A 24,291-nucleotide genomic window follows, 5' to 3' on the forward strand; every position below is an offset into this window, starting at 1 on the left:
GTAAACCACCGCCTCTGTTGGTTTACTGTTGTTGTCACATTTGTTGACAATGTTCAGTTTCTATGCCATATGTTAAAACAAGATCTAGATTAAGAGTGGGTTTAAAAAAAAATCTCCATCACTGTCTCAAGTTCTCTTTCTATTTTCTTTCTGTGAAATACAGTGGATGGACCTTTAGCTACTAACACAGTGTGCTGCAAACTGCACTCACAGCAACAGTTTGTGTGTTTCCTGATGTCTGTTAAGCTGATAGAAATATAGCATTTAAAAAAAGTAATCCCTTTATGCTTGCTCCTTTTCTGTACTGCCCATATTAACACTTGACTATGGCACACGGTTTTATCTCTTTCACATCTTTTTATGTGATATCCCCTGGTGATTAATACATGAAGAGGATTGTGTTGCATGTGTTTGCTATTTAGACTCAAGTCGGTTTGATGTTTGATGGCCTACAGTGACGTGCAATAATAATTTCTATTAAATGTGTTTAACAAAAAGTAATGAGCCTGCTTTGAACATGTAAGGCGTAGAAAGTAAAGTGCAGATAATTAAAAATTCTACGTATGTACAGTAACAAAGTATTTGCACTTCAGTAATTCCCACCCACGTTATATAGTCCTTTCCTACATAATTTGAGCACTCAAAGGGCTTTCTAACTACAAGCTTCATTCACCTATTCACACACACAGTAATATAAGTACTTTTTGAACCTAACATTTATGCACTTACATTCCGATAGATGCATTGTAAGCAACTCACAGTGGTTCAGAATGTTGCCCAAGGATACTTTAACATGCAGGCTGGAGGAGTCGGGGAAAGAAACCACCAACTTTCCAATTAGTAGACGAGGGATTATGAAAGAGTCCGTTTGTGGAGCATGTGGCCAAAACAGACAAATGTGCTGGCAGGAAAGTGACATATAAACTGTCATGGCGTGACTGGGAGGAACAGCCAAGCCAACACATTGATCTGAACCTGAGTGGTGTTCTCTCACAAAACTTCTAGGTTCACAGGTTGTTCATAATGAACATTATGACCGAATAAAACCATGTTTGTAATAAGAGTTGGAACCAGGATACCATCAGTTGCAAGTGATTGATTGATTTTGCAATTGTATCATTCGACCTGCTGTCATATCTTGGACATTTGGGTGAAAAGATTCATTCACCTGGTGGTGAATGGAACAGGTGGGAGGGGAGGATGCCAGACAGGACTGGTGTATCCACATATAAAGTGAGGGTGTGCTGGGAACCTCACTCTGATCTCCCCAGTGCAGGAGACCTTCAATTTCTGGAGAAACTGAGTCTGAATGGACCCTGTTGTGCATCTCCATTGCTGAGGTAACTATGGGGCTGTGGCCACCAGGTAGCCAAAAGGGAGCCAACAGGCTGAAGGAGTCTCCTGAGCTTGGCTAGCTTGTCGGATGCTGTAGACAGGTACTAAGCAGAGCCCAGCTCTTGGAGTAGTTGAAGCTGAAGCATATTGTATTATTGTAGGGTCTACCTTACAATATAAAGCGCCTCAATGTGACTGTTGTTTCTGATGTTAAATTAGCTGGTATCTGATGATAAAGTTCTGCTGATCTGAACTGAGAACCTAGTTAGGCAGTTCAATGAATAGGATCTCTGTGACCTGACCAACAAACCTTTTGTACAGAAGGATAGTTGAAGTCATAAAGATAGTTTAAAAAAAACTCTTTGTGTTTCGCTTGGTGCAGGTTCTGCAGTAATGTGGATAAAGGTCTCTCTTCTTTTTTAGTGGATCTCAGCACAAATACAGCTGTTAATTTAGCAGTCAATTTGCATCCCTACCCTCACAAGACCATGAGCTCTGGATAGTAATCAGAAAAATGAGACTGTGGATGTGAACAGAGGAAATGAGCTTCCTCCAGAGGGTGTCTGGGGTCTCCCTTTGGATGAGCATGAGGAGCTCAGTAATCAAGGAGGGCCTTAGAGTAGTCGTTCTACTCCTCAACACTGAAAGAAAGCTGAGGTGAGCTTGGCAACTGACTAGACTGCCTACTGTGTGCCTCATAGTTAAGGTGTTTACTGTGCAGCTAACTGGGAGGAAGCCTAAGGGTATTTTTATGCTTGCTGTGTGTTTTATGGGTGTCATGTGACAATTTTCAAATCACAACCTGAGTCAATCTTTTTGGCGCATCAGTCAGTCGTGCACTTCTTGACTTTTCTAACTTGACGCGTTGCACCACAGCCGCCAGAGCTGGATTGAAGTGTACGATTGCTTAGGAGAATACTGCAGTGGCTTCTTGTGCTTTAACAGGGTATAAATGGCTACATCTGTGTGATGACGGCACAGCAGTGAGCGAAGTGACCAATGGGAAGGGTATATTGGCAGCTTCAGCATAGATTGAGGACAAACTAAAAAAAACTGTGTCTCAGCAGGACTGGGAACACCACAATGTTCCCCCAGAAGAGTTAAAGGAAGTGACTTGGACTGGGAAAGAGAGGTCTGGACTCAGGCAACCGGCAGAAAATGGACAAATGAAGAACAAACCATAATATTAATAATAATATAGCAAGAAGAGCTTAAACACATGTTAAAGGTTGAAAGCAACACAGGTGCTGCAGCCAAATCACTGAATGAAGGCTTACAGAAAATCAATAAAGCCTCTTACTACTTGTGCACTGTGTCACAATTCTTTGGAAATGAGGTTTTATTTGTCTTCAGTTTAGTTATGTTTATTGTATAAATCTGGTTTCTTTTGTTTTCACTAGTATTCTGTTCCTCTTGTGTTCTAGCTATATTCCCTGTTATTACTGTTTATTTATTTCCTCAGTGCTCCCCTGCATTTTTAGTGTTATTTTGGTAGTCATTTGTCTCCTGTGTTTTGTATTTAGTTTTACATCCACTTACTTGTTAGTCTCACCTGTTTTGCTGTGTTCCTTAGTTGTGTTTCATTGCCCTCAGTTTACAAACACTTGTTTGGTAGATTTAAAAAAGTAATTTTATAGAAGACAATTTTTCATAATGTCGTGGTGGAACAAGAATATCTTATAATTATATCCCACCAAGACATCTTTCATACAGAAAACAGAGTCTGGGGATCGGCTTACATGACTCAGAAACAAATACATTTAGGTTTCAAACTGTAATTTGCTGCTTTTGTATCATTTTCAAATAAAGTTAGTGTTTTAAATGGTTTTGTAGCTCCCTGTATTGTTTTTACTTACATTTCACATAGTTAACTTTTTTTCTTTGTGGAAATGAGGCAGTGGATTAAAAGGCCATTGGGTGTCATATGAGTACGAGGCCAACAATGCTGTAACAGCCTAGAAACTGGAAAGACAGTTTTGATAAGGACCCTCGTTACCCTCGGTGCATATATTAGATGTGTCCCAAAACGTAGGCCGCATCCTTCGGAGAACCCGGCCTTCGCGGTCTACGTGGGCCGGGTCCTTCAAAGACTGAGAAGGCCGGAAGTGCGAGGCTGTGAAATGGGACAGTCTAGCCTTCAGATTTGCGTCACCGCTGTCTCGGTGGAGTTTAATAAACTCAGCCATCTGCTCCTTCCTATTTAAAATATAACAGGACACTGGCGTAAATTCTCCACCGTCTCACACTTCTGTTTAATCATTTTTCTGTTTGACATTTATCCAGCTGTGTGAAAATCGCGGAGGAACGCACCCGATGGATTAATAAAGTTTTATTTAATCTAATCTAATCTAATAACTTTAATCACAGCCAAACTGATTTATCCGGGACAAATAAAACACCAAAAAAAGCCAAACAATTACATTTTTAAGTTATCCGAATGACTTATATATCATGTTTAACCTGAGTAGCGAAAGACAGCGGGGGTCTGAAAACGATGAAGCCGGGAGTCCGCTACTCTCACCGGCTTGAGTGACCTTGAAACCCCCGGCTAGCTATCGAGCGGGTGGGTAACAGACGTCTCCGAAAACGTCGGAGCACTTTTGCAAATATGCGATGTCTTGATAAACCAAGCAGATATTTGAAGTTTACACGGCTACTTTCTCGCCTGAAAATATGTTAAAAGTTTATTTTGTGACCCAGAAAGACTAATAAGAGTAATATTAAAACTTAGTTGCGGCCCCCATTGTTGGAAACTGGAATTGGCTGGGCCGCGCTATGAATTCTGGGATATGGTGGGCCACAGAGGACACACCCGACCCATCCTTCAAATTCGGGGAAATGAAGGACGCATTTGTTGGCCGCATTTGAAGGAGTCGACGAATTGGGACAGCCTTCATCGCCTGGCTGTGACGTAATTGGCCTTCAAATGCGGCCTCCGAAGGATGCAGCCTACGTTTTGGGACACAGCTAAAGTGTGTGTTTTCCTCTGTTTGTTGTTGGTTCGTCTGCTTCTCTCCCTCTGTGTTTCCAGGTTCCAGGTTTTGAGTTCCACTTTGAGGTTTAATGTAGTGTTTTGTGTTTAGATTTCCCAGTTTAGGTTTTGTTAGTTCCCTTTCTGCCTTTTGTTTGTAATTTGTTGTGCAGCCCTTAATAAAGACTCCCTTTTTATTAATATCATCACTCTGTCTCCATGGTCCGCACTTGGGTCCACTTTCTCTCCACTCCACGCCATCTGCCTTCGCAGACATGACAATTTCATGTCAATACCCCTAATTTAGAATCCCCTATTAATCCAGCACTACATATCTTTGGGCTGGCTGCTAAGTTTACTGTGTAGGCCAGGGGTCAGCAACCTTTAACATCCAAAGAGCCACTTGGACCCGGTTTCCACGCAAAAGAAAACACTGGGAGCCGCAAATACTTTTTGACATCTAAAATGAAGATAACACTGTATATATTGTTTTTGTTACCTTTATGCCTTTATGAAATCCATGAAATGCTACAGTGAAAATTACATTTTATTTATGTAATTAACACATTTTGAACTCTTAAAGAAATATAACAAAAAGGAAAAACACTCAGTTGAAGGTCTCTTAAATGAATTTAAAAGCTGAACTTAAATGATCCATGTAGCAAAGAAAAACTGTTGTGAGCTGCCACCCTTATATCGCCTTTGGGCTTTTGGAACGTAGCGGAGCCTTGACCTGAATTTTAAAAAATAATTGGAAAAAAATCACTATGCTACACAAAAAAATGAAAAATAAATATTTGCAAAATTCTGCATAAATATTTATTTTACCTGGTTAATGTGTGTGGTGGGGCGTGGTCTGCAGTAGTGATGCGCGAATCATGAACGAATCGTTCAATACTCGAGAATCACTTTACTGACTCATGAATGAATCATGATTCACAAGCCCAACTGACTCACTGACTCATCCCTGTTGCTGTTAGCAGCAACATATCTAGCTTATAATTAAAATTGTGGAGAAAAACACAACATCCAGTATCTTAACAAAAACATTTGAACTGGAAGAAAAAACCCTGAGTAGAAGCTCACATCAAGACAATAGCTCCTCGGTTCACAGTAGCATCGCTCTGCTAACATGCTAACAGCACATTTGAGCTACTCACCCCCTCCTTTCCTGTGCTGAATCGTAGGTAAGCAAATCACTCAGGACTCGCTCACCCCCTCCCTCCTGTGCTGAATCGTAAGCGAATCACTCAGGACTCGCTCACCCCCTCCCTCCTGTGCTGAATCGTAAGCGTAAGCGAATCACTCACTCACTCACTCACCCCCTCCCTCCTGTGCTGAATCATAGAGCGAACGAATCACTCACTCACTCACTCACCCCCTCCCTCCTGGCTCACAGCTTCTTCTTGGTTGGCAACGATTGTTAAGGCGCATTACCGCCCCCTGGCTCACAGCTCAGTGGACATTTAGATGAGAAAATATATATTTGACACATTTAAGGAAAATACTAATAAAATAAAAATAAACAAAATAAATGTTCCGTTTAGAAATTGTTTTGCTCTTTTTTGCTCTATAAAATAGTTTTCTTTTAGAATCACTCATCTTAGCAGTAGGATATACATGAAAAGAGAAAAGAAATTAAGTTTGAGTGAAAATGTACATTTTTTGCACTCTCTGGTCAACTGACTCAGTGAATCAAATGACTCAAAAAACCCGATTCACTTTGGTGAGTGACTCATTAAAACTCGATTCAGTAAAAAGAATCAAATTTACCATCACTAGTCTGCAGTGCCGCTGCATGGGAGTCGGACTCACCTGAGCGGCATCCGCTGTGCTCTCTATGTTGTTGTGTTGTTGGGCTGTGAGCTGAAAAGCTACAGCCGGCTGTATGCGTACAGCAACCGTGTGTGAAAAGTGGTCAATAAAGAGATGCCGAAAAGCATGTTCATGGAAACATCGTCGGGTCTGCCGTGGTATGTTTACAATGGGACTTCTGCTCCTGAACCTCTGCGCACAGCATCTGCAAATTGGGGCTGTACAAAGTCACTTTCATCTTTATGCAGGACTGTAAGCTGTCATCTGTGAGGCGTGAGCGGTGTTTGTTTTTAACATAGTTCACAGTGGAGAATAGCTGCTGACATAATGTGGACCCAAAGATCCATAATTGGCCTATCTGGGGTTGAAAGTCTCAATAAATGCACAGCGTTTCGGCGGGTATACCGGCTTCCGCGAGTGTGATGCTTATTTTGAGCGACGAAAAATAATAAAATATAATTTTATTTTTATATTTCAATATCACAATAATCTTCCAATTTAGAACTACAAGTTAAAAAAGAACTAAACACAAATAAAATACACTTCAGCTAAATACTTCTAATTTATTTTCCCAAACCACCCGGACCCGCAGTATAAGGACAAAAGAGCCGCATGTGGCTCCGGAGCCACAGGTTGCCGACCCCTGGTGTAGGCTTTTCTTTGATTTATTTTTTATTTTATTAACTTTTGTGCCTGGAGAAGCTTAAGCTTAAGCTTAATGTCTAGCTGTATAGCTATCCATCACTGGGTTGTCTTCAAACACTTCTGGTAATGCACCGTCCCTGTATAGGCTAATGCATTGGCTGCCCAGTAAATACAGGGAGTGTAGAATTATTAGGCAAATGAGTATTTTGTCCACATCATCCTCTTCATGCATGTTGTCTTACTCCAAGCTGTATAGGCTCGAAAGCCTACTACCAATTAAGCATATTAGGTGATGTGCATCTCTGTAATGAGAAGGGGTGTGGTCTAATGACATCAACACCCTATATCAGGTGTGCATAATTATTAGGCAACTTCCTTTCCTTTGGCAAAATGGGTCAAAAGAAGGACTTGACAGGCTCAGAAAAGTCAAAAATAGTGAGATATCTTGCAGAGGGATGCAGCAGTCTTAAAATTGCAAAGCTTCTGAAGCGTGATCATCAAACAATCAAGCGTTTCATTCAAAATAGTCAACAGGGTCGCAAGAAGCGTGTGGAAAAACCAAGGCGCAAAATAACTGCCCATGAACTGAGAAAAGTCAAGCGTGCAGCTGCCAAGATGCCACTTGCCACCAGTTTGGCCATATTTCAGAGCTGCAACATCACTGGAGTGCCCAAAAGCACAAGGTGTGCAATACTCAGAGACATGGCCAAGGTAAGAAAGGCTGAAATCAGAGACATGGCCAAGGTAAGAAAGGCTGAAAGACGACCACCACTGAACAAGACACACAAGCTGAAACGTCAAGACTGGGCCAAGAAATATCTCAAGACTGATTTTTCTAAGGTTTTATGGACTGATGAAATGAGAGTGAGTCTTGATGGGCCAGATGGATGGGCCCGTGGCTGGATTGGTAAAGGGCAGAGAGCTCCAGTCCCACTCAGACGCCAGCAAGGTGGAGGTGGAGTACTGGTTTGGGCTGGTATCATCAAAGATGAGCTTGTGGGGCCTTTTCGGGTTGAGGATGGAGTCAAACTCAACTCCCAGTCCTACTGCCAGTTTCTGGAAGACACCTTCTTCAAGCAGTGGTACAGGAAGAAGTCTGCATCCTTCAAGAAAAACATGATTTTCATGCAGGACAATGCTCCATCACACGCGTCCAAGTACTCCACAGCGTGGCTGGCAAGAAAGGGTATAAAAGAAGAAAAACTAATGACGTGGCCTCCTTGTTCACCTGATCTGAACCCCATTGAGAACCTGTGGTCCATCATCAAATGTGAGATTTACAAGGAGGGAAAACAGTACACCTCTCTGAACAGTGTCTGGGAGGCTGTGGTTGCTGCTGCACGCAATGTTGATGGTGAACAGATCAAAACACTGACAGAATCCATGGATGGCAGGCTTTTGAGTGTCCTTGCAAAGAAAGGTGGCTATATTGGTCGCTGATTTGTTTTTGTTTTGTTTTTGAATGTCAGAAATGTATATTTGTGAATGTGGAGATGTTATATTGGTTTCACTGGTAAAAATAAATAATTGAAATGGGTATATATTTGTTTTTTGTTAAGTTGCCTAATAATTATGCACAGTAATAGTCACCTGCACACACAGATATCCCCCTAAAATAGCTAAAACTAAAAACAAACTAAAAACTACTTCCAAAAACATTCAGCTTTGATATTAATGAGTTTTTTGGGTTCATTGAGAACATGGTTGTTGTTCAATAATAAAATTATTCCTCAAAAATACAACTTGCCTAATAATTCTGCACTCCCTGTAGAGTTGGGGCACTGGTAGTGCCAGTCCTCCCTTTATATATTTTCCTTCATTAGAAGAACTTCATTATATTATTAATGAACATATCCATAAATGTATCTCAAATAAGTTGAGGTCCCATCACAATGGTCTGCTACATCTCAAATGAAACTCAAAGCACAGGAATGAATTGTGATTTGGGGTTTTGTCATTTAATTATTATTTCGGCTTTGTGATTTTTTTTTATTTTTTCTAGTTTCTGTTAATAGTTTGTTTCCCTGTGCCTGTGAGGTTTTCTGTTGTTGTGTATTCTTGCCTCCCTTTGCAACTGGCCTTATGGCATTTAGTCTCCTGAGAACAGAGAGAAAGAAAAGCAATTTTCAGTTTAACTTTTTTTGTGATGGTTAAAAGAGGCCACCCACACACATGAAATATCATTGGAAGGGCGAGGATGTCCTCATCAGGACTAACTAGTGTTGCTCAAATAAATCAAAAGATGAAGCCCCAAAACAAATGTCCATTACAGCAGACATAAATGACTTTTTAATTAACATAAATGTTAATTAAAAAGTCTGTGTTACACAATTTACTGTAAACTGCATTAAATCTAATGCGTAAAAAAAATAATTTCATATGCCTGTTGTGGCTTTGATAGCTGCTGCTAGAAGAGATTATTTTCAGGAGGAGTTATCGGAATGAGTGCATAATCGGGACTTTGTGTGGATATTGTTATTGCAGTGCCAAATCTTTGCTTTTCTATTTAAGCACACAAAACACTTGAGCTCTTTGTCCCTTGAGAGACATAAGGCATTGACAAACTGTCTTCATCCCTATCCCTGGGGTATGTGTTGGGGCTTTTCCCACGTCAGATCCACTACAGTTCAATGCCATGTTGTTTTGGGTCAACCTAGATTTAGTTTTCCAGTTGGTTTCAATCTTAGAGTGGTCTTTGGTGAGTATACCACTAAAGCTAGAGTATATTGTGTTCATTATGAGTATAATTCTTGGTGTTTCATAATTGATTAATGGAGCTTCAACAGCTAATTTAACAAATTCATAATAATTCCACCAGTTTTAAAAACATTTAGCAAAACGAAGTCAACTTTCAGAGCTGACTGAAACAGCAACACAAAGGAGCAGAAGAAAGAGGTAAGTCAGGGCAGATAAAACTATACAGCCATCTGCAGTGTGTTGTACAGACACGGAAACTAAAAGAAACTCACAAGCATGCCACTGAGCACATGCAAACATAAAACTCCTGCACACAAAACTTCACAAACTCCCTCTCTTCAATGCACTGCTTGTAGCAGAGAATTATCTGTTCTCTCAAGTTTCTCAAGTTAACAATTTATTTCAACCCCGCATTCTTACAACCGTTAACACACACTATGACACTTTATTGCAATGGACTGTCCATTATACTTTACAGCATTGCTAAGCCACTTAATACCATCTGATTTTTTTTAACTACATTTATTAAACGGTTCTGTTCTGATTTTGCTTTGTTGATTCTGAAGTGTAAATATTTTTTTGTCATATATATGACACAAATATTGTTGAGCTGTATACCATTCTACTTATTTAAGCTATTTCTTATATAGCTGTTGTGTTTAACTTGTTTTTTTTAACTACTAAAACAAAAGTTTCACAGATCTGGGATAAACAAAGTATTTTTTATTTTTTATTTTGGATTCTCATCTTAACGTCTGGGTCATTGTTAGTATTAGTGATAAAAGGATTAAAAATGTGGTGCAGTTAAAAAAGGAAATGGACCTAATGGAAAAACCCTGAAAACTGTGGTGAACTGTAGTGAGTTGATCTGAGTAGGTACTAATGGAAAAGAGGCGATTAGATACTGGTTTGCAGTTCTTATACAAGGGCCACTAAGTTGATCATAGAGGCCTATCCAAAGTGCTGAATGTTGTTTATTTATTCAATAAATAGATAAATGGAATAATTTAAGAATTTACATTTGTTGTATTTGCTGTAGCAATTCTTTTTAAAAAGGCTATTAATCTGCATGTGTAAACATGGATGTCAATTCTTGCACATTATCATGATGTAAAAGAAAAGTATAAAACTACTACTAGTTTCACATACTAAAAAAATAAGATAGAGATAACTCTGAGGGATTGTAGGGGGAAGCTAATTTATGTATAACTGTCCATATGTAATTTAAACATTTTATGGTGACATATAGTGCCCTCCCTCCTCCCAACAGACAGACAGACACACACACACACACACACACACACACACACACACACACACACACACACACACACACACACACGTGTGTACGTACTCAGACAGATGCAAACACACACATGCAAATTCCAACTTCCAACTTCAAATGGAATGCAGCATTATGTTATAAACTTTGCAAAAACCCCTTGATCCAGGCCTTAAAGAGCCAAATTATCAATGGAGAAAAGCCTCAGCCATACAAAATAAGTAATACTTAAAAAAAAAAACAGAATATGAAGATACTTTAATTTGACATGCACAGGTTTGTTTAGAATGTTTTACACTATAATTGTCATCAGATTTATTTCAGAGATAAAAGGAGCCTAACTGTACGGGTTCTTTAAGACCTGGAACCAAATTCAAACACCCTATCCCCCATTTGTCATGGAAACCACCACTAGCCATTGGTCAGAGGTGGTAACCATAGTAATAAATACAAACCACTGAGATGGTGTCATCAGGGTAGGTGGATTATTATAACAACGAGTTAACTGCCGTGTCCCATTCATCACACTCGCATACTGCGACACCCAGCTGGCTGTAAGCCTTGGGATGAATCTATCTGTCCGTATTGAGTTATGTGTATAGGCACAGGAACAGCTTGAACACTGGCTAATTACCACCTGATAACAAGTAGTTTGTCAGCCAGGGTTATTACTGTGACTTCAAGGTACTGAGTTTAGGAAAAATCTGGATCTCTTTAAAGCTCAAGGTAGTGTAGCATGATTTGCTCTTTCATCTACATATACAGAGAGAAGAACCGTGGGAATTAGGAGAGGGATGGTATGCTAGGCAGCAGGTTAGTAGTGTGAATGGTACATGGCAGTGCAGGTTGGCCAGCATTGTTATACTGATCCACCCACCTTAATGGGGATCCTTTTGGTGTGGCGATGCCATAGCCTTTTGAGTCCAGGTTTCCCCCAACTTTCATTGTGTCACAGGGTTTCCTCTGCTCGATGTACTCATTCATGGTGGACTCCAGCAGGTAAGCGTACTTTCCCTTGGATTTCCTGACACGCTGGACACCTTCTGATGTTTTCTTGACAAAAACTGAAGGTTCTGCATTTTTCATGTACTGCCACATCTTGTCAAACAAGGCGATTTTGGAACGCTAAAAAAGAGAAACAGACACAGATAATATACAATAACTTAATTTTCACAACTTTAGATAACCTGTAATGTACTTAAAAAAGGAGTTTACCTGCAGCACTTTTGAAAGTAAAGAGAGTACGACTGTAACCTGAATGAGTTGATGCATCATCTCACAAGACAATATTCTAAAACTAGCTCCCATAATGCTTCACTGGGCAATGTTGTTAAACCTTTAAATTGTAAAACTGTTAAAACTTATAATACTGTAGGTTCCTGAAAATAATTTCTTTTTACTATTTCATACACACAAGTGATGGAGGAAGGCACAGAGTACATACATACTGGTTGGTATGTATGTATTGGTACTGGTTCTTATATCGCTTTTCTACACTCAATGAACACCACCACACAACTTGCCTCATTCACCCATTCACACAAGCACCAATGCTTTTTCTATGCTTATTCTATTTAAGTGCTTTCTATCTAACATTTACACATTCATATTCCGATGGATGCATTGGAGAACAACTTGGGGTTATTTGGCATGCAGCAGATGATGGTTGGAGCAGACCACCAACCTTCCAATTAGTGGGTGACCTGCTCTACCACCTGAGCTATGGTTCCATACAACATAGATATATATATTCATAGACAGATCGCTGCAGAGGATGGATAGGACAGTGGGGAGAATGGTTGACTGGTAACCATCAGGTCTCCCCTATTTAAGCATCATGCCAGGACTCAGCAGCAGCAGCAGGTGGTGGTGGATTTTATGGAAAATTGGTGTACTTTAAGAAGAGGGAGGACACAGAGATAGGTATAAAGGTGGAGAAAGGTGCTCACAAGATAGAAAAGATAGAGGTGCAAGGTGGTGTTCATGCAGCTGGAAATCGAGCTGAAAACAATGTGCAGAATGTTACAGAGAGGAGGGCAGATTGAGGACAGTTTGTGAGCCAATAAGTGCAGAGGATTAGCAAGGAGGAAGTGAGGATATGGAGTTACGGAGATGTCTTGGAGAGAATGAAGTGGAATTTTTAATCCTAATTTTTTTTAACACAATCCTGTAGAGTGAGAGAATGTGCAATAGAGCAATGTAGAATAAGTGTGCTGGTAGCAAGTTTTAAGTACAAGAATAATGTGTAGAGCTGTAGTAACTACAGAGATAAACCCATACCACTGTGTGTTAAGATGGCAGCATGTATGGATGTGCACAGAGCTCCCTACTACTGTGCACCTTTTTTGTGTTTTTATACCTTTTCATTGCATCTTCCTGCAATACCAGATCACTTTCAGTCGTCAGGAACTAATAGACATCAGCCTCAGGCTTGAAACGGACTTGACTTCGGATTGGACCGACAGTATCCTACCTGAGATTGCGAGACCCCTCCGTGGGTTTTGTAGCAGACGGCACAGGGAGAGGAAAAGGAGGAGCAACAGTCAGAGATCTACTACAACCACTTTGTTCATGAGTGTTGTCTACTGATTCTACAGATTCAGTAGAACTTGCTGGTGCTCAGAAAATAGTCTGAAACTGAAAGTCCTTAAAACAAGAACTCATAATAGACTTCGGGAGGCACAGACAGGTCCACTCCCCTCTCATTATAAATGGAGAACAGGTGGAATCTGTCTCCACCTTCAGGTTTCTGGGAACCCACATCTCTTCTGATCTGACCTGGACCTACAAAACAAATGCCCTGTTTAAGAAGGTCCAGCAGTACCTGCACTTCCTTCATGTCCTGAGGAAGAATAACATGGGCCAGAAGCTGCTGCTGGACTTCTACCACTCCTCAGTGGAGAGCGTGCGCTTCTGTTGCCTGGGTCTTTGGTACACAAGAGCCACTACTGACAACAGGAAGGCGACAAAGAGGGTAATTAATACCGCTCAAGTTGGCTGACCTCTGCCACCCCTTAGAGGCCATTGCCAGCTCACAGGTGATCCCTTGCACCCCGCCCACCACCTGTCTGACCCGCTCCCGGCACCTCAGGCATTTTTCATTTTCCGCCCCATTAAGTTTTGTCCCTATGATGTTTTTCTGGTGGAGCTGAAGAAAACCTTCACTCACCTAGTTTCTGAGGGCAGCGCCGTGAAACGTTTATTGAACTTCCAGCAGGGAAACAGAGGTATTGCTGAGTTTGTCATCGAGTTTTGCACTGTGGCCACTGAGACAGGCTGGCGTGCGTATGCATTGCAGGGCGTGTTTTTGCAAACGTTCAACGACAAAATGAAGGATCAGCTCACCTCCCGCAACGAGCCTCCCTCATTTGAGGAGTTAGTGTCACTAGCCTTGCGTATCTATAGTCGGTTAAAGGAAAGGGAAGCCGAGAAAGGCATCCAGAGTTGGCGACCCTTGGTCAGGGTTCCTCGTCCTCTAGCATCTTTCGCACCTCCACCGTTAGAACCACCCTGCGGTCCCCTGTTCCCGTTACCAAAGCAGCCTGCTGAGCCCATGCAAATTGGGGCGATCCAGGCTTATTCGGAGGAGAGAGAGAGGTGTTTTCGTGCACGGGAGTGCTTGTACTGTGGTCGGCCAGTGCATTTCATTGCTGCTTGAAATTCGGGGGTACTGGTGGGCATTTCAGGTGGAGCTAAACCCCATGTCCTCCTCCCTGTGAGGCTCAACTACCTTCAGACCTCCAAGCATTCGTGGACTCTGGTTGTGAGCAAATTTTAATTGACATAGATCTAGCCCGACAGCTGTGTTTTCCTTGGTGCCTCTCAAGCCTCCCATTCTGGCGCTGTCACTTGGTGTTCGCTTGCTTTGTGGTAGAGTATCTGTTCTGACTATTGTCAAATTTGTACATGTTTTGTTTGGTTAGTGCACTGGCCCTTTAAGAGAAAGGCATGGTCTGTGTGCGGACAGGAGAAGTGTAAAAGACTCAGACAATCGACTGATTAATGTGATCTATGCTGTGAAAGGCTGATAAAAAGGCATTCCCTGTGAGTATGCATTATTGCTTGGCACTTTATGTTGATTAATAGCAGTTACTTAGATGCTGTATTACGTGTGCTAATTTATGGTTGTAGACAGTTGTTTGGTGTTAGCATTAGCACTTGGTCACGTAGCTCCTCAAGTAATTATTTTAATTTGACACTCATATTCACTGTATTTGTTGTTACAATTTCACACCTGCCATATAAAGCAAAGTCTAAACTCACTCTGGCGTCAGTGACTTTTGTGTGGAGGTGTTTAACTCCTGGATAGTAGAAAGTGGTTCTACGAGGCCAGTACAGTGAAAAGGGACACACTACAACAACGATGAAGACTGCATTGTTATACGCTGTATCCAGACCAGCACGACAGACGCAGTGACACCAAGTCAGCATAAATGCACATTCAACCAGCTTAAAGATGGAGAAAGAAGGATATGAAGTAAGATCCATAACGTCAAAGAAATCTAGCCACTCTTCCACTGCAAGCGTAATGTTAGCCGCCGCTACTGCCCGTGCTAAAGCTGAAGCTGCCCAAAAAAGAGCTGAGTTTGCAAAGAAGGAAGTTGAATTTAAAATAGAAAGAGCCAAATTAGATGCAAAGCTTGATGTTCTAGCAAAAGAAAGTGAAGCTGAGGCCGCAGCCGCTGAAGCAGCTGTCTTGGAGTCTGCTGTTGCAAATTTTGACATGAGTCATGAGCACCTGAGCTTACCAAAGGAGACACAGAGTTCTCATGAGCGAACTACAGACTATGTCAATATGCATCAGGCATGCAGTGATTCAGTCAAATCAAAGGACGTCAAAATTGAAAAAGGCGAGTATGCAAATCGACCTAAGCCACCGGACATGTCACCGGATGAACTGCCCTCAGCACCAAAGGACTATGGCTCCCTCAGACCCCCTGATCAAAGACATTACTCACCTGAAAGGCAAGGACAACAGTTACACTCTGTTAACTATCAGCAGCACCTCAGCCATGTCTCACCAGGGTTTACACTGCCCTCTGCTGGACGTTTTCAGTACTACCCTCCAGATCCAAATTCCTCTAGGGACTCTAATGAGCTTGCCAAATATTTAATGAGAGGTCAGTTGTTAACCTCTGAACTCACCAAATTTGATGACAAGCCGGAGAACTATCTATCTTGGAAGTCATCTTTCATCAATGCCATTGACACTCTAGAGCTTAGGGCGTCTGAACAAATCGACCTCCTTGTGAAATCACTTGGCCCAGAATCTACCAAGCATGCACATCGCATTAAAGCTGTAAACATAACAAACCCAGCTGTGGCATTAGAGCTAATCTGGGAGAGGCTAGAAGAAATCTATGGGTCGCCAGAAGCCATTGAAAGTGCTCTTTTCACCAAACTTGATCAATTTCCTAAAATAGGGCCCAGAGACAATCAAAAACTAAGAGAGCTGAGTGATCTGTTGTAGGAAATAAATGCAGCAAAACAAGAAGGGTACTTGCATGGACTCTCCTATCTCGATACAGCGCGAGGTGTCACTCCCATTGTGGATAAGCTGCCGTATGGGATACAAGACAAGTGGATGATGGAAGGCTCACACTACAAGCAGCGGCACAAGGTGACCTTCCCTCCATTCACGTTCTTCTTACAGTTCATACAGACACAAGCAAAGGCACGCAACGATCCAAGCTTCAATCTGCTGTCAACCTGCAACTCTGGAGTTAAAAGGGACAAGCTTGGAGATGGTTACAGCAACAACCGTAGGTCAGTTTCAGTGCATAAAACCATATCTGAGGAAGGACCGGACAAATGTTGTCCTGTGCACAACAAACCTCACGCCTTACAACAGTGCAGAAGTTTCAGAGAAAAGCCAATTCAGGAACGAAAGGCAATATTAAAGCAACACAACATCTGTTTCAAGTGCTGCGCTTCTAACAAACATGTAGCTCGCGACTGTCAAGCAGAAATCAAATGCTCTGAATGTAACAGTGATAAGCACCCAACAGCTCTGCATTCAGATGTTCTTCGCTTTCCCAAAGCTCTTCAGCCCCCAGCAAGTCACGGCGGGGAGAAACAAGAACTACAAGAGACTGCAGTTGTTTCAAGTTGCACTGAGGTATGTGGGGAAGGATTTTCTGGGAAATCTTGCTCAAAAATATGCCTGGTTAACGTTTATCCTGCCAACGATCCTAGTAAACGCCAGAGAATGTATGTCATGCTAGATGACCAGAGTAACGTTTCACTAGCACGCTCTGAGTTTTTTGACATGTTCGAGGTTAATGGTAAGACAGAGCCATACACCCTCCAGACATGCAGTGGCATAGGTCTCACTTCTGGCAGAAGAGCCTCTGGGTATATGATAGAGGCAATCGATAGCTCCCTCGCTATTCAGCTGCCCATGTTAATCGAGTGCAACATGATTCCCAACAAAAGAGAGGAAATTCCCACTCCCTCCGCGGCTTACGCACACAGTCACCTCAAAGGCATAGCACACAAAATACCACCCTTGGACAGTGGTGCAGACATTTTGCTGTTGCTTGGAAGAGACATTTTGAGAGTTCATAAAGTGCGCAGTCAGATCAATGGTCCGCACAATGCACCATACGCACAGAGACTGGACTTAGGCTGGGTGATAATAGGAGATGTGTGCTTAGGCAATACTCATAAGCCTTCCCAAGTCTCTACTTTTAAGACTCACGTTCTATCGGATGGAAGACCAACTCATTTTTCCCCGTGCAAAAGCCACTTTACTGTCAAGCCAGACACCAGTCTCTTAAATCGACACTTAGTACTTGGTGGTTCAAACATAAAGGACGGAACACAAAACAGAACTATAGGAAACAATGTTTTCTGCCAGACCAAGGATGACAATAAGCTTGCACCCTCCATGGAAGATCTGCAGTTCCTGAATATCATGGACAATGAGTGTTTCCAGGATGAGTCACAAAGCTGGGTGGCTCCATTGCCGTTCCGCCAGCCCAGAGCATTGCTGCCTAACAATCGCCGCTACGGACTCAGTCGCCTCAAGTCACTTGAACGAACTCTAGACAAAAACCCAGAAATGAAAGCTCACCTGATAGACTTTATGCAGAAAATGTTGGACAATGGGCACGCGGAGCTTGCACCCCCATTACAAGGGAACAAAGAGTGTTGGTACCTGCCCTATTTCGGAGTGTACCATCCTCAAAAGCCGTCACAAATCCGAGTGGTATTTGACTCCAGCGCGCAGTTTGAAGGTATGTCGCTCAACACAGTGCTGTTATCAGGACCCAATCTGAACAACAGTCTATTAGGCGTGCTAGTGAGATTCAGGAAATATCCAGTTGCAGTAACCGCAGATATCCAGCAGATGTTCTATTGCTTCCTGGTGCGCGAGGACTGCAGAGATGTACTGAGGTTTGTCTGGCACAAAGACAATGATCCACAGAAAGAGCTCGCGGATTACAGGATGTGCGTGCATGTATTTGGAAACAGCCCCTCGCCTGCTGTAGCCACATATGGTTTGAGGAGGGCTGCGCAAAAGGGAGAAGCCAAATACGGGTCAGATGTTCGCCATTTCATTGAGCGTGATTTTTATGTTGATGATGCTTTAAAGTCTGTTCCCACCGAACATGATGCTATCGACCTCCTGAAATGGACACAAGACATGCTAGCAGACTCAAACCTTCGCCTCTTAAAAATAGCATCAAATAAGGTTGAAGTGATGGACGCATTCTCACCTCAAGACCGAGCCAAGGATCTCCAAAATCTGGACCTGTTCAAGGATGAACTCCCAGATCAGCGCAGTCTTGGAGTAAAGTGGAATATAATGGAGGACTATTTCACTTTTCACATTCCTCACGCTGAAAAGCCATACACACGAAGAGGAGTCCTTTCAACTGTGAACAGTGTGTTTGACCGGCTCGGGTTTTGGCCCCAGTCACCGTTCGAGGACGTCTGCTTCTAAGAGAGTTGTCGCTACAGACAACAGAGTGGGACTCACCTCTCCCAGAGGATTTGAAAGGCAGATGGATAGAATGGCAACAGTCCCTCCAATGCCTCAGCAAAGTCAATGTTCCACGCACTTACACTAAAATGTCACTGTCACAGGCTAAATGTGTAGAACTTTGTGTCTTTTCAGATGCGTCCATGAAGGCAATATGTGCAGTTTCATACCTCAAGGTCACCACTGGGGATGGCAAGACAGAGGTTGGGTTTGCCCTAGGTAAGGCACGACTCGCTCCACAGCCAGAACTCACTGTACCTAGGCTCGAACTCTGCGCCGCAGTAATGGCGGTTGAAATGGCAGAGGTCATATGTGAAGAGATTGATCACCCTATAGACAAAACTAGTTTCTATACAGACAGCAAGGTGGTTCTTGGTTATATTCATAACCAATCCAGACGTTTTTATGTCTATGTAAACAATCATGTGTGTCGTATTAGAGAGTCAACTACTCCAGAGCAATGGCATTTCGTTACGACCGACCAGAATCCTGCTGACCACGGCTCACGATCAGTTCCAGCTGCTGAGTTAGAACACACGACATGGTTCACAGGTCCAGCGTTTCTCCAGTGCCCTTCATACATCCATCTAGAGCAGACTGATTACAAATTGCTGGACCCAGACAACGACGCAGAGGTATGCCCAGAGGTAAAGACGCTTTGCACTAACATAACAAAGGAAGTTTTGGGCTCAGGACGTTGGGAGCGTTTCTCCACATGGTGCTCACTTCGGAAAACCATGTCAAACTTGATTCACATCGCACAATGCTTTTCACAATCAAACGTTGAGCCAAACTGTAAAGGATGGCACATTTGTAAAACGGCCATCACCCCAGAACTGTTAGATCAAGCAGAGACAATGATCATTAAAAATGTGCAGTTCGAAACATATGCAGACGAGATAAAGCGGATCTCTGAAAAACAGAACCTCCCTAAAAACAGCCCACTGGTAAAACTAAACCCTGTGATTGGAAGTGACAATCTGCTGAGAATTGGTGGTCGCATTAATCGTGCGGGGCTGGGAGTAAAAGACACCAACCCTGTAATCTTGCCAGGCAGTCACTACATCACTACCCTCCTTGTGCGCCACCACCATGAGAAAGTAAGCCATCAAGGCAGGCATTTTACAGAGGGCGCTGTCCGAGAAAGTGGCTTGTGGATTGTAGGAGGGAAAGGATGCATTAGCAGAGTCATAAGTAAATGTGTGACATGCAAGAAGCTGAGAGGGAAGTTTGAGGAGCAATTAATGAGTGATTTGCCTGTAGATCGCCTCCAAGTTGAGCCCCCCTTTTCTTACGTGGGCATGGACATGTTTGGCCCATGGGAAGTAACTACAAGGCGAACAAGAGGGGGACAAGCAAACAGAAAGCAGTGGGCAATATTATTCACGTGCCTGTGTACAAGGGCTGTCCACATTGAAGTAGTGGAGGAGATGAGCTCTTCAAGTTTCATTAACGCACTGAGGCGTTTCTTTGCCCTCCGAGGACCCGCAAAACAACTGCGCTCGGACTGCGGCACTAATTTCATTGGTGCTCACAAAGAGATGGCCACAAATGCACCAGAGAAAGACAAAGTGCAACACTTTCTGCAGGACCAGAAGTGTTCCTGGGTTTTCAATCCTCCCCATTCTTCCCACATGGGGGGAGTATGGGAACGGATGATTGGTTTAGCACGGCGAATACTTGATAACATGCTGCTGCAAACTGGTCATGTTCAACTCACTCATGAGATTTTGACCACATTTCTTGCAGAAGTCACAGCTATATTAAATGCACGACCGTTGTTGCCAGTATCATCAGACCCAGAACATCCTCACATTCTCTCACCGGCGATGCTGCTGACACAAAAGACTGGAGTTGTACCCACCATCTGTGATGATGTAGGACCCAAAGAAATGCTCAGAAGCCATTGGAAGCGGGTTCAGTCCCTTGCAGACACTTTCTGGAGCAGATGGCGCAAGGAGTATCTGCACAGCCTCCAAATTCGTCAAAAGTGGCACCACAAGAACATTGACATTAAACAGGGAGATGTCGTTCTCCTCAAGGACAAACAAACAAGAAGAAATGAGTGGCCAATGGGCGTAATAGTAAAGACAGTTGCGAGTGAAGATGGAATCATCAGAAAGGCCGAAGTTAGAGTTGCTTCCAAGGGAAATGTTAAGACTTATTATAGACCCATTTCTGAAATGGTTTTTCTGTTATCTAGTGATGTTTAGATATCTGCTGTGGTATCCCTAAGATACCAGGCGGGGAGTGTTCTGACTATTGTCAAATTTGTACATGTTTTGTTTGGTTAGTGCACTGGCCCTTTAAGAGAAAGGCATGGTGTGTGTGCGGACAGGGGAAGTGTAAAAGACTCAGACAATCGACTTATTAATGTGATCTATGCTGTGAAAGGCTGATAAAAAGGCATTCCCTGTGAGTATGCATTATTGTTTGGCACTTTATGTTGATTAATAGCAGTTACTTAGATGCTGTATTACGTGTGCTAATTTATGGTTGTAGACAGTTGTTTGGTGTTAGCATTAGCACTTGGTCACGCAGCTCCTCAAGTAATTATTTTAATTTGACACTCATATTCACTGTATTTGTTGTTACAGATTCACACCTTCCATATAAAGCAAAGTCTAAACCCACTCTGGCATCAGTGACTTTTGTGTGGAGGTGTTTAACTCCTGGATAGTAGAAAGTGGTTCTACGAGGCCAGTACAGTATCACTTCCTGTTCCTGCTCAAACACAGTGGTGTTTCTGAGTAGCTTTTCTGCTTAGCAATTTAATTTAAATCTTTTGATACATCCCTTTTTCATAGTATAATCTTAACGTGCTTCATCTGAATCACCCTTTCTGTGTACTCACTACCTAATTTATAGCCAAAGTATTCACTCACTGTCTCTTTACTGTTTCGCTAGCTTAGCTTAGCTCGTAGCCGACTCGTTAGCACCATGGCTACTTCACCTGTCCCTCCTGCACTTTCCTGCTCATTGTGTCAGATGTTTAGTTACTCCTCGGCCTCCTTTAGCAGTAATGATACCTGTAACAAATGTAGCATATTTGCAGCTCTGGAGGCCAGGATTACTGAATTGGAGACTCGGCTTCGCACCCTTCATTCACCCATAGCTAGCCAGGCCCCTGTAGCTGGTGCAGCCGAAGATAGCATAGGCCCCACTAGCTGTTCCCCGGCAGACCCCAAGCAGCTGGGGAAAGAGGGCGGCTGGGTGACGGTGAAGAGGAAGCATAGTCCTAAACAGAAGCCCCAGGTACACCACCAACCTGTTCATGTGTCTAACCGTTTTTCCCCACTCGGCGACACACCCGCCGGGGGTCAAACTCTGGTAATTGGTGATTCTGTTCTCAGACATGTGAAGCTAGAGACACCGGCAACCATAGTCAATTGTCTTCCAGGGGCCAGAGCAGGCGACATTGAAGGAAATTTAAAACTGCTGGCTAAGGGTAAACGTAAATACAGTAAGATCATAATTCACGTCGGCAGTAATGACACCCGATTACGCCAATCGGAGGTCACTAAAATCAATATTGAATCGGTGTGTAACTTTGCCAAAACAATGTCGGACTCTAGTTTTCTCTGGTCCCCTCCCCAATCAGACCAGGAGTGACATGTTTAGCCGCATGTTCTCCTTAAATTGCTGGCTGTCTGAGTGGTGTCCCAGAAACGATGTGGGCTTCATAGATAATTGGCAAACCTTCTGGAGGAAACCTGGTCTTGTTAGGAGAGACGGCATCCATCCCACTTTGGATGGAGCAGCTCTCATTTCTAGAAATATGGACAAATTTATTAAACCCCCCAAAATATGACTATCCAGAGTTGGGACCAGGAAGCAGAGTTGCAGTCTTACACGCCTCTCTGCAGCTTCTCTCCTCCTGCTACCCCCCCCAAAAACCCATCTCCATTGAGACTGTGTCAGCTCCCAAACAGACAAAAAACAAACTAAAAACCAGCAATAAACAACTTAAACATAAAAAATCACAAAGAAAGAACGATACAGTATCCACATCTGAACCAAAGAGTAAAACAGTGAAATGTGGATTAATAAATATTAGGTCTCTCTCCTCCAAGTCTCTGTTAGTACATGACTTAATAATTGATCAACAAATCGATTTACTCTGCCTTACAGAAACCTGGTTGCAGCAGGATGAGTATGTTAGTTTAAATGAATCAACACCCCCGAGTCATTCTAACTACCAGAAATCTCGAAGCACAGGCCGAGGGGGCGGTGTGGCAGCAATTTTTCACATCAGTCTATTAATTAACGAAAGACCAAGACAGACTTTTAATTCATTTGAAAGCCTGATGTTTAGCCTCGTCCACCCCAGCTGTAAAACTCAGAAACCAGTTTTACTTGTTATTATCTATCGTCCACCTGGGCCTTACACAGAGTTTCTCTCTGATTTCTCAGACTTTTTATCTGATTTAGTGCTCAGCTCAGATAAAATAATTATTGTGGGTGATTTTAACATCCATGTAGATGCTAAAAATGGCAGCATCAACATGGCATTTAATCTGTTATTAGACTCAATTGGCTTCTCTCAAAATGTAAAAGAACCCACCCACCACTTTAATCACACTCTAGATCTTGTTTTAACATATGGCATAGAAACTGAACATTTAACAGTGTTTCCTGAAAACCCTCTGCTGTCTGATCATTTCCTGATAACATTTACATTTACAATAATTGATTACACAGCAGTGGAGAGTAGACTTTATCAAAGTAGATGTCTTTCTGAAAGTGCTGTAACTAAGTTTAAGAATATAATCCACCCACTGTTATCATCTTCAATGCCCTGTACCAACATAGAGCAGAGCAGCTATCTGAACGCTACTCGAACAGAGGTCGATTATCTTGTTAATAATTTTACCTCCTCACTACGTACGACTCTGGATACTGTAGCTCCTGTGAAAACTAAGGCCTCAAATCCGAAGTACCTGACTCCGTGGTATAATTCTCAAACACGTTGCTGCTTTATAAGAAAGCCCTCCACAAAGCCAGAACATCTTACTATTCGTCACTGATTGAAGAAAATAAGAACAACCCCAGGTTTCTCTTCAGCACTGTAGCCAGGCTGACAAAAAGTCAGAGCACTGTTGAGCCAACAATCCCTTTAACGTTAACTAGTAATGACTTCATGAACTTCTTCACAAATAAAATTTTTATCATTAGAGAAAAAATTACCAATAATCATCCCACAGATGTAATATTATCTACAGCTACTTTTAGTACTATCGATGTTAAGTTAGACTCTTTTTCTCCAATTGATCTTTCTGAGTTAACTTCAATAATTACTTCCTCCAAACCATCAACGTGTCTTTTAGACCCCATTCCTACAAAACTGCAAAAAGAAGTCCTGCCATTAATTAATTCTTCGATCTTAAATATGATCAACCTATCTCTAATAATCGGCTATGTACCACAGGCCTTCAAGGTGGCTGTAGTTAAGCCTTTACTTAAAAAGCATCTCTAGACCCAGCTGTCTTAGCTAATTATAGGCCAATCTCCAACCTTCCTTTCATATCAAAAATCCTTGAAAGAGTAGTTGTCAAACAG

General features: G+C 42.4%; 2 protein-coding genes across 7 annotated transcripts in view; one reads left to right on the forward strand and one right to left on the reverse strand.

Annotated features, from left to right (window-relative positions):
- The window catches only part of glur2a (glutamate receptor subunit 2A), a 123,221-nt gene that overhangs the window by 39,387 nt on the left and 59,543 nt on the right, over positions 1–24,291 (reverse strand). For all 6 annotated transcript variants that reach the window (XR_003220294.1, XM_005457612.3, XM_005457610.3 and 3 more), the window contains 1 exon segment: positions 11,623–11,870. Coding sequence is in view for 5 of the 6 variants with exons in the window: in XM_005457612.3 (XP_005457669.1) it covers positions 11,623–11,870 (248 nt within the window). In the remaining variant the exon portion in view is untranslated.
- LOC106096957 (uncharacterized) lies at positions 14,730–20,978 on the forward strand. The gene is made up of 2 exons (XM_019360454.2): positions 14,730–14,789; positions 18,868–20,978. Exon 2 carries the CDS (start codon positions 18,876–18,878, stop codon positions 20,943–20,945), a length of 2,070 nt encoding a protein of 689 aa, XP_019215999.1. The 5' UTR covers positions 14,730–14,789; positions 18,868–18,875; the 3' UTR covers positions 20,946–20,978.

Source organism: Oreochromis niloticus, linkage group LG6, assembly GCF_001858045.2.
Source record: "Oreochromis niloticus isolate F11D_XX linkage group LG6, O_niloticus_UMD_NMBU, whole genome shotgun sequence".
Taxonomy (NCBI): Eukaryota; Metazoa; Chordata; class Actinopteri; order Cichliformes; family Cichlidae; genus Oreochromis; species Oreochromis niloticus.

Bases quoted from the DNA above. Each gene is read 5' to 3' on its own strand.
- LOC106096957 (XM_019360454.2), top strand. From the start codon at position 18,876: ATGAAGGCAATATGTGCAGTTTCATACCTCAAGGTCACCACTGGGGAT.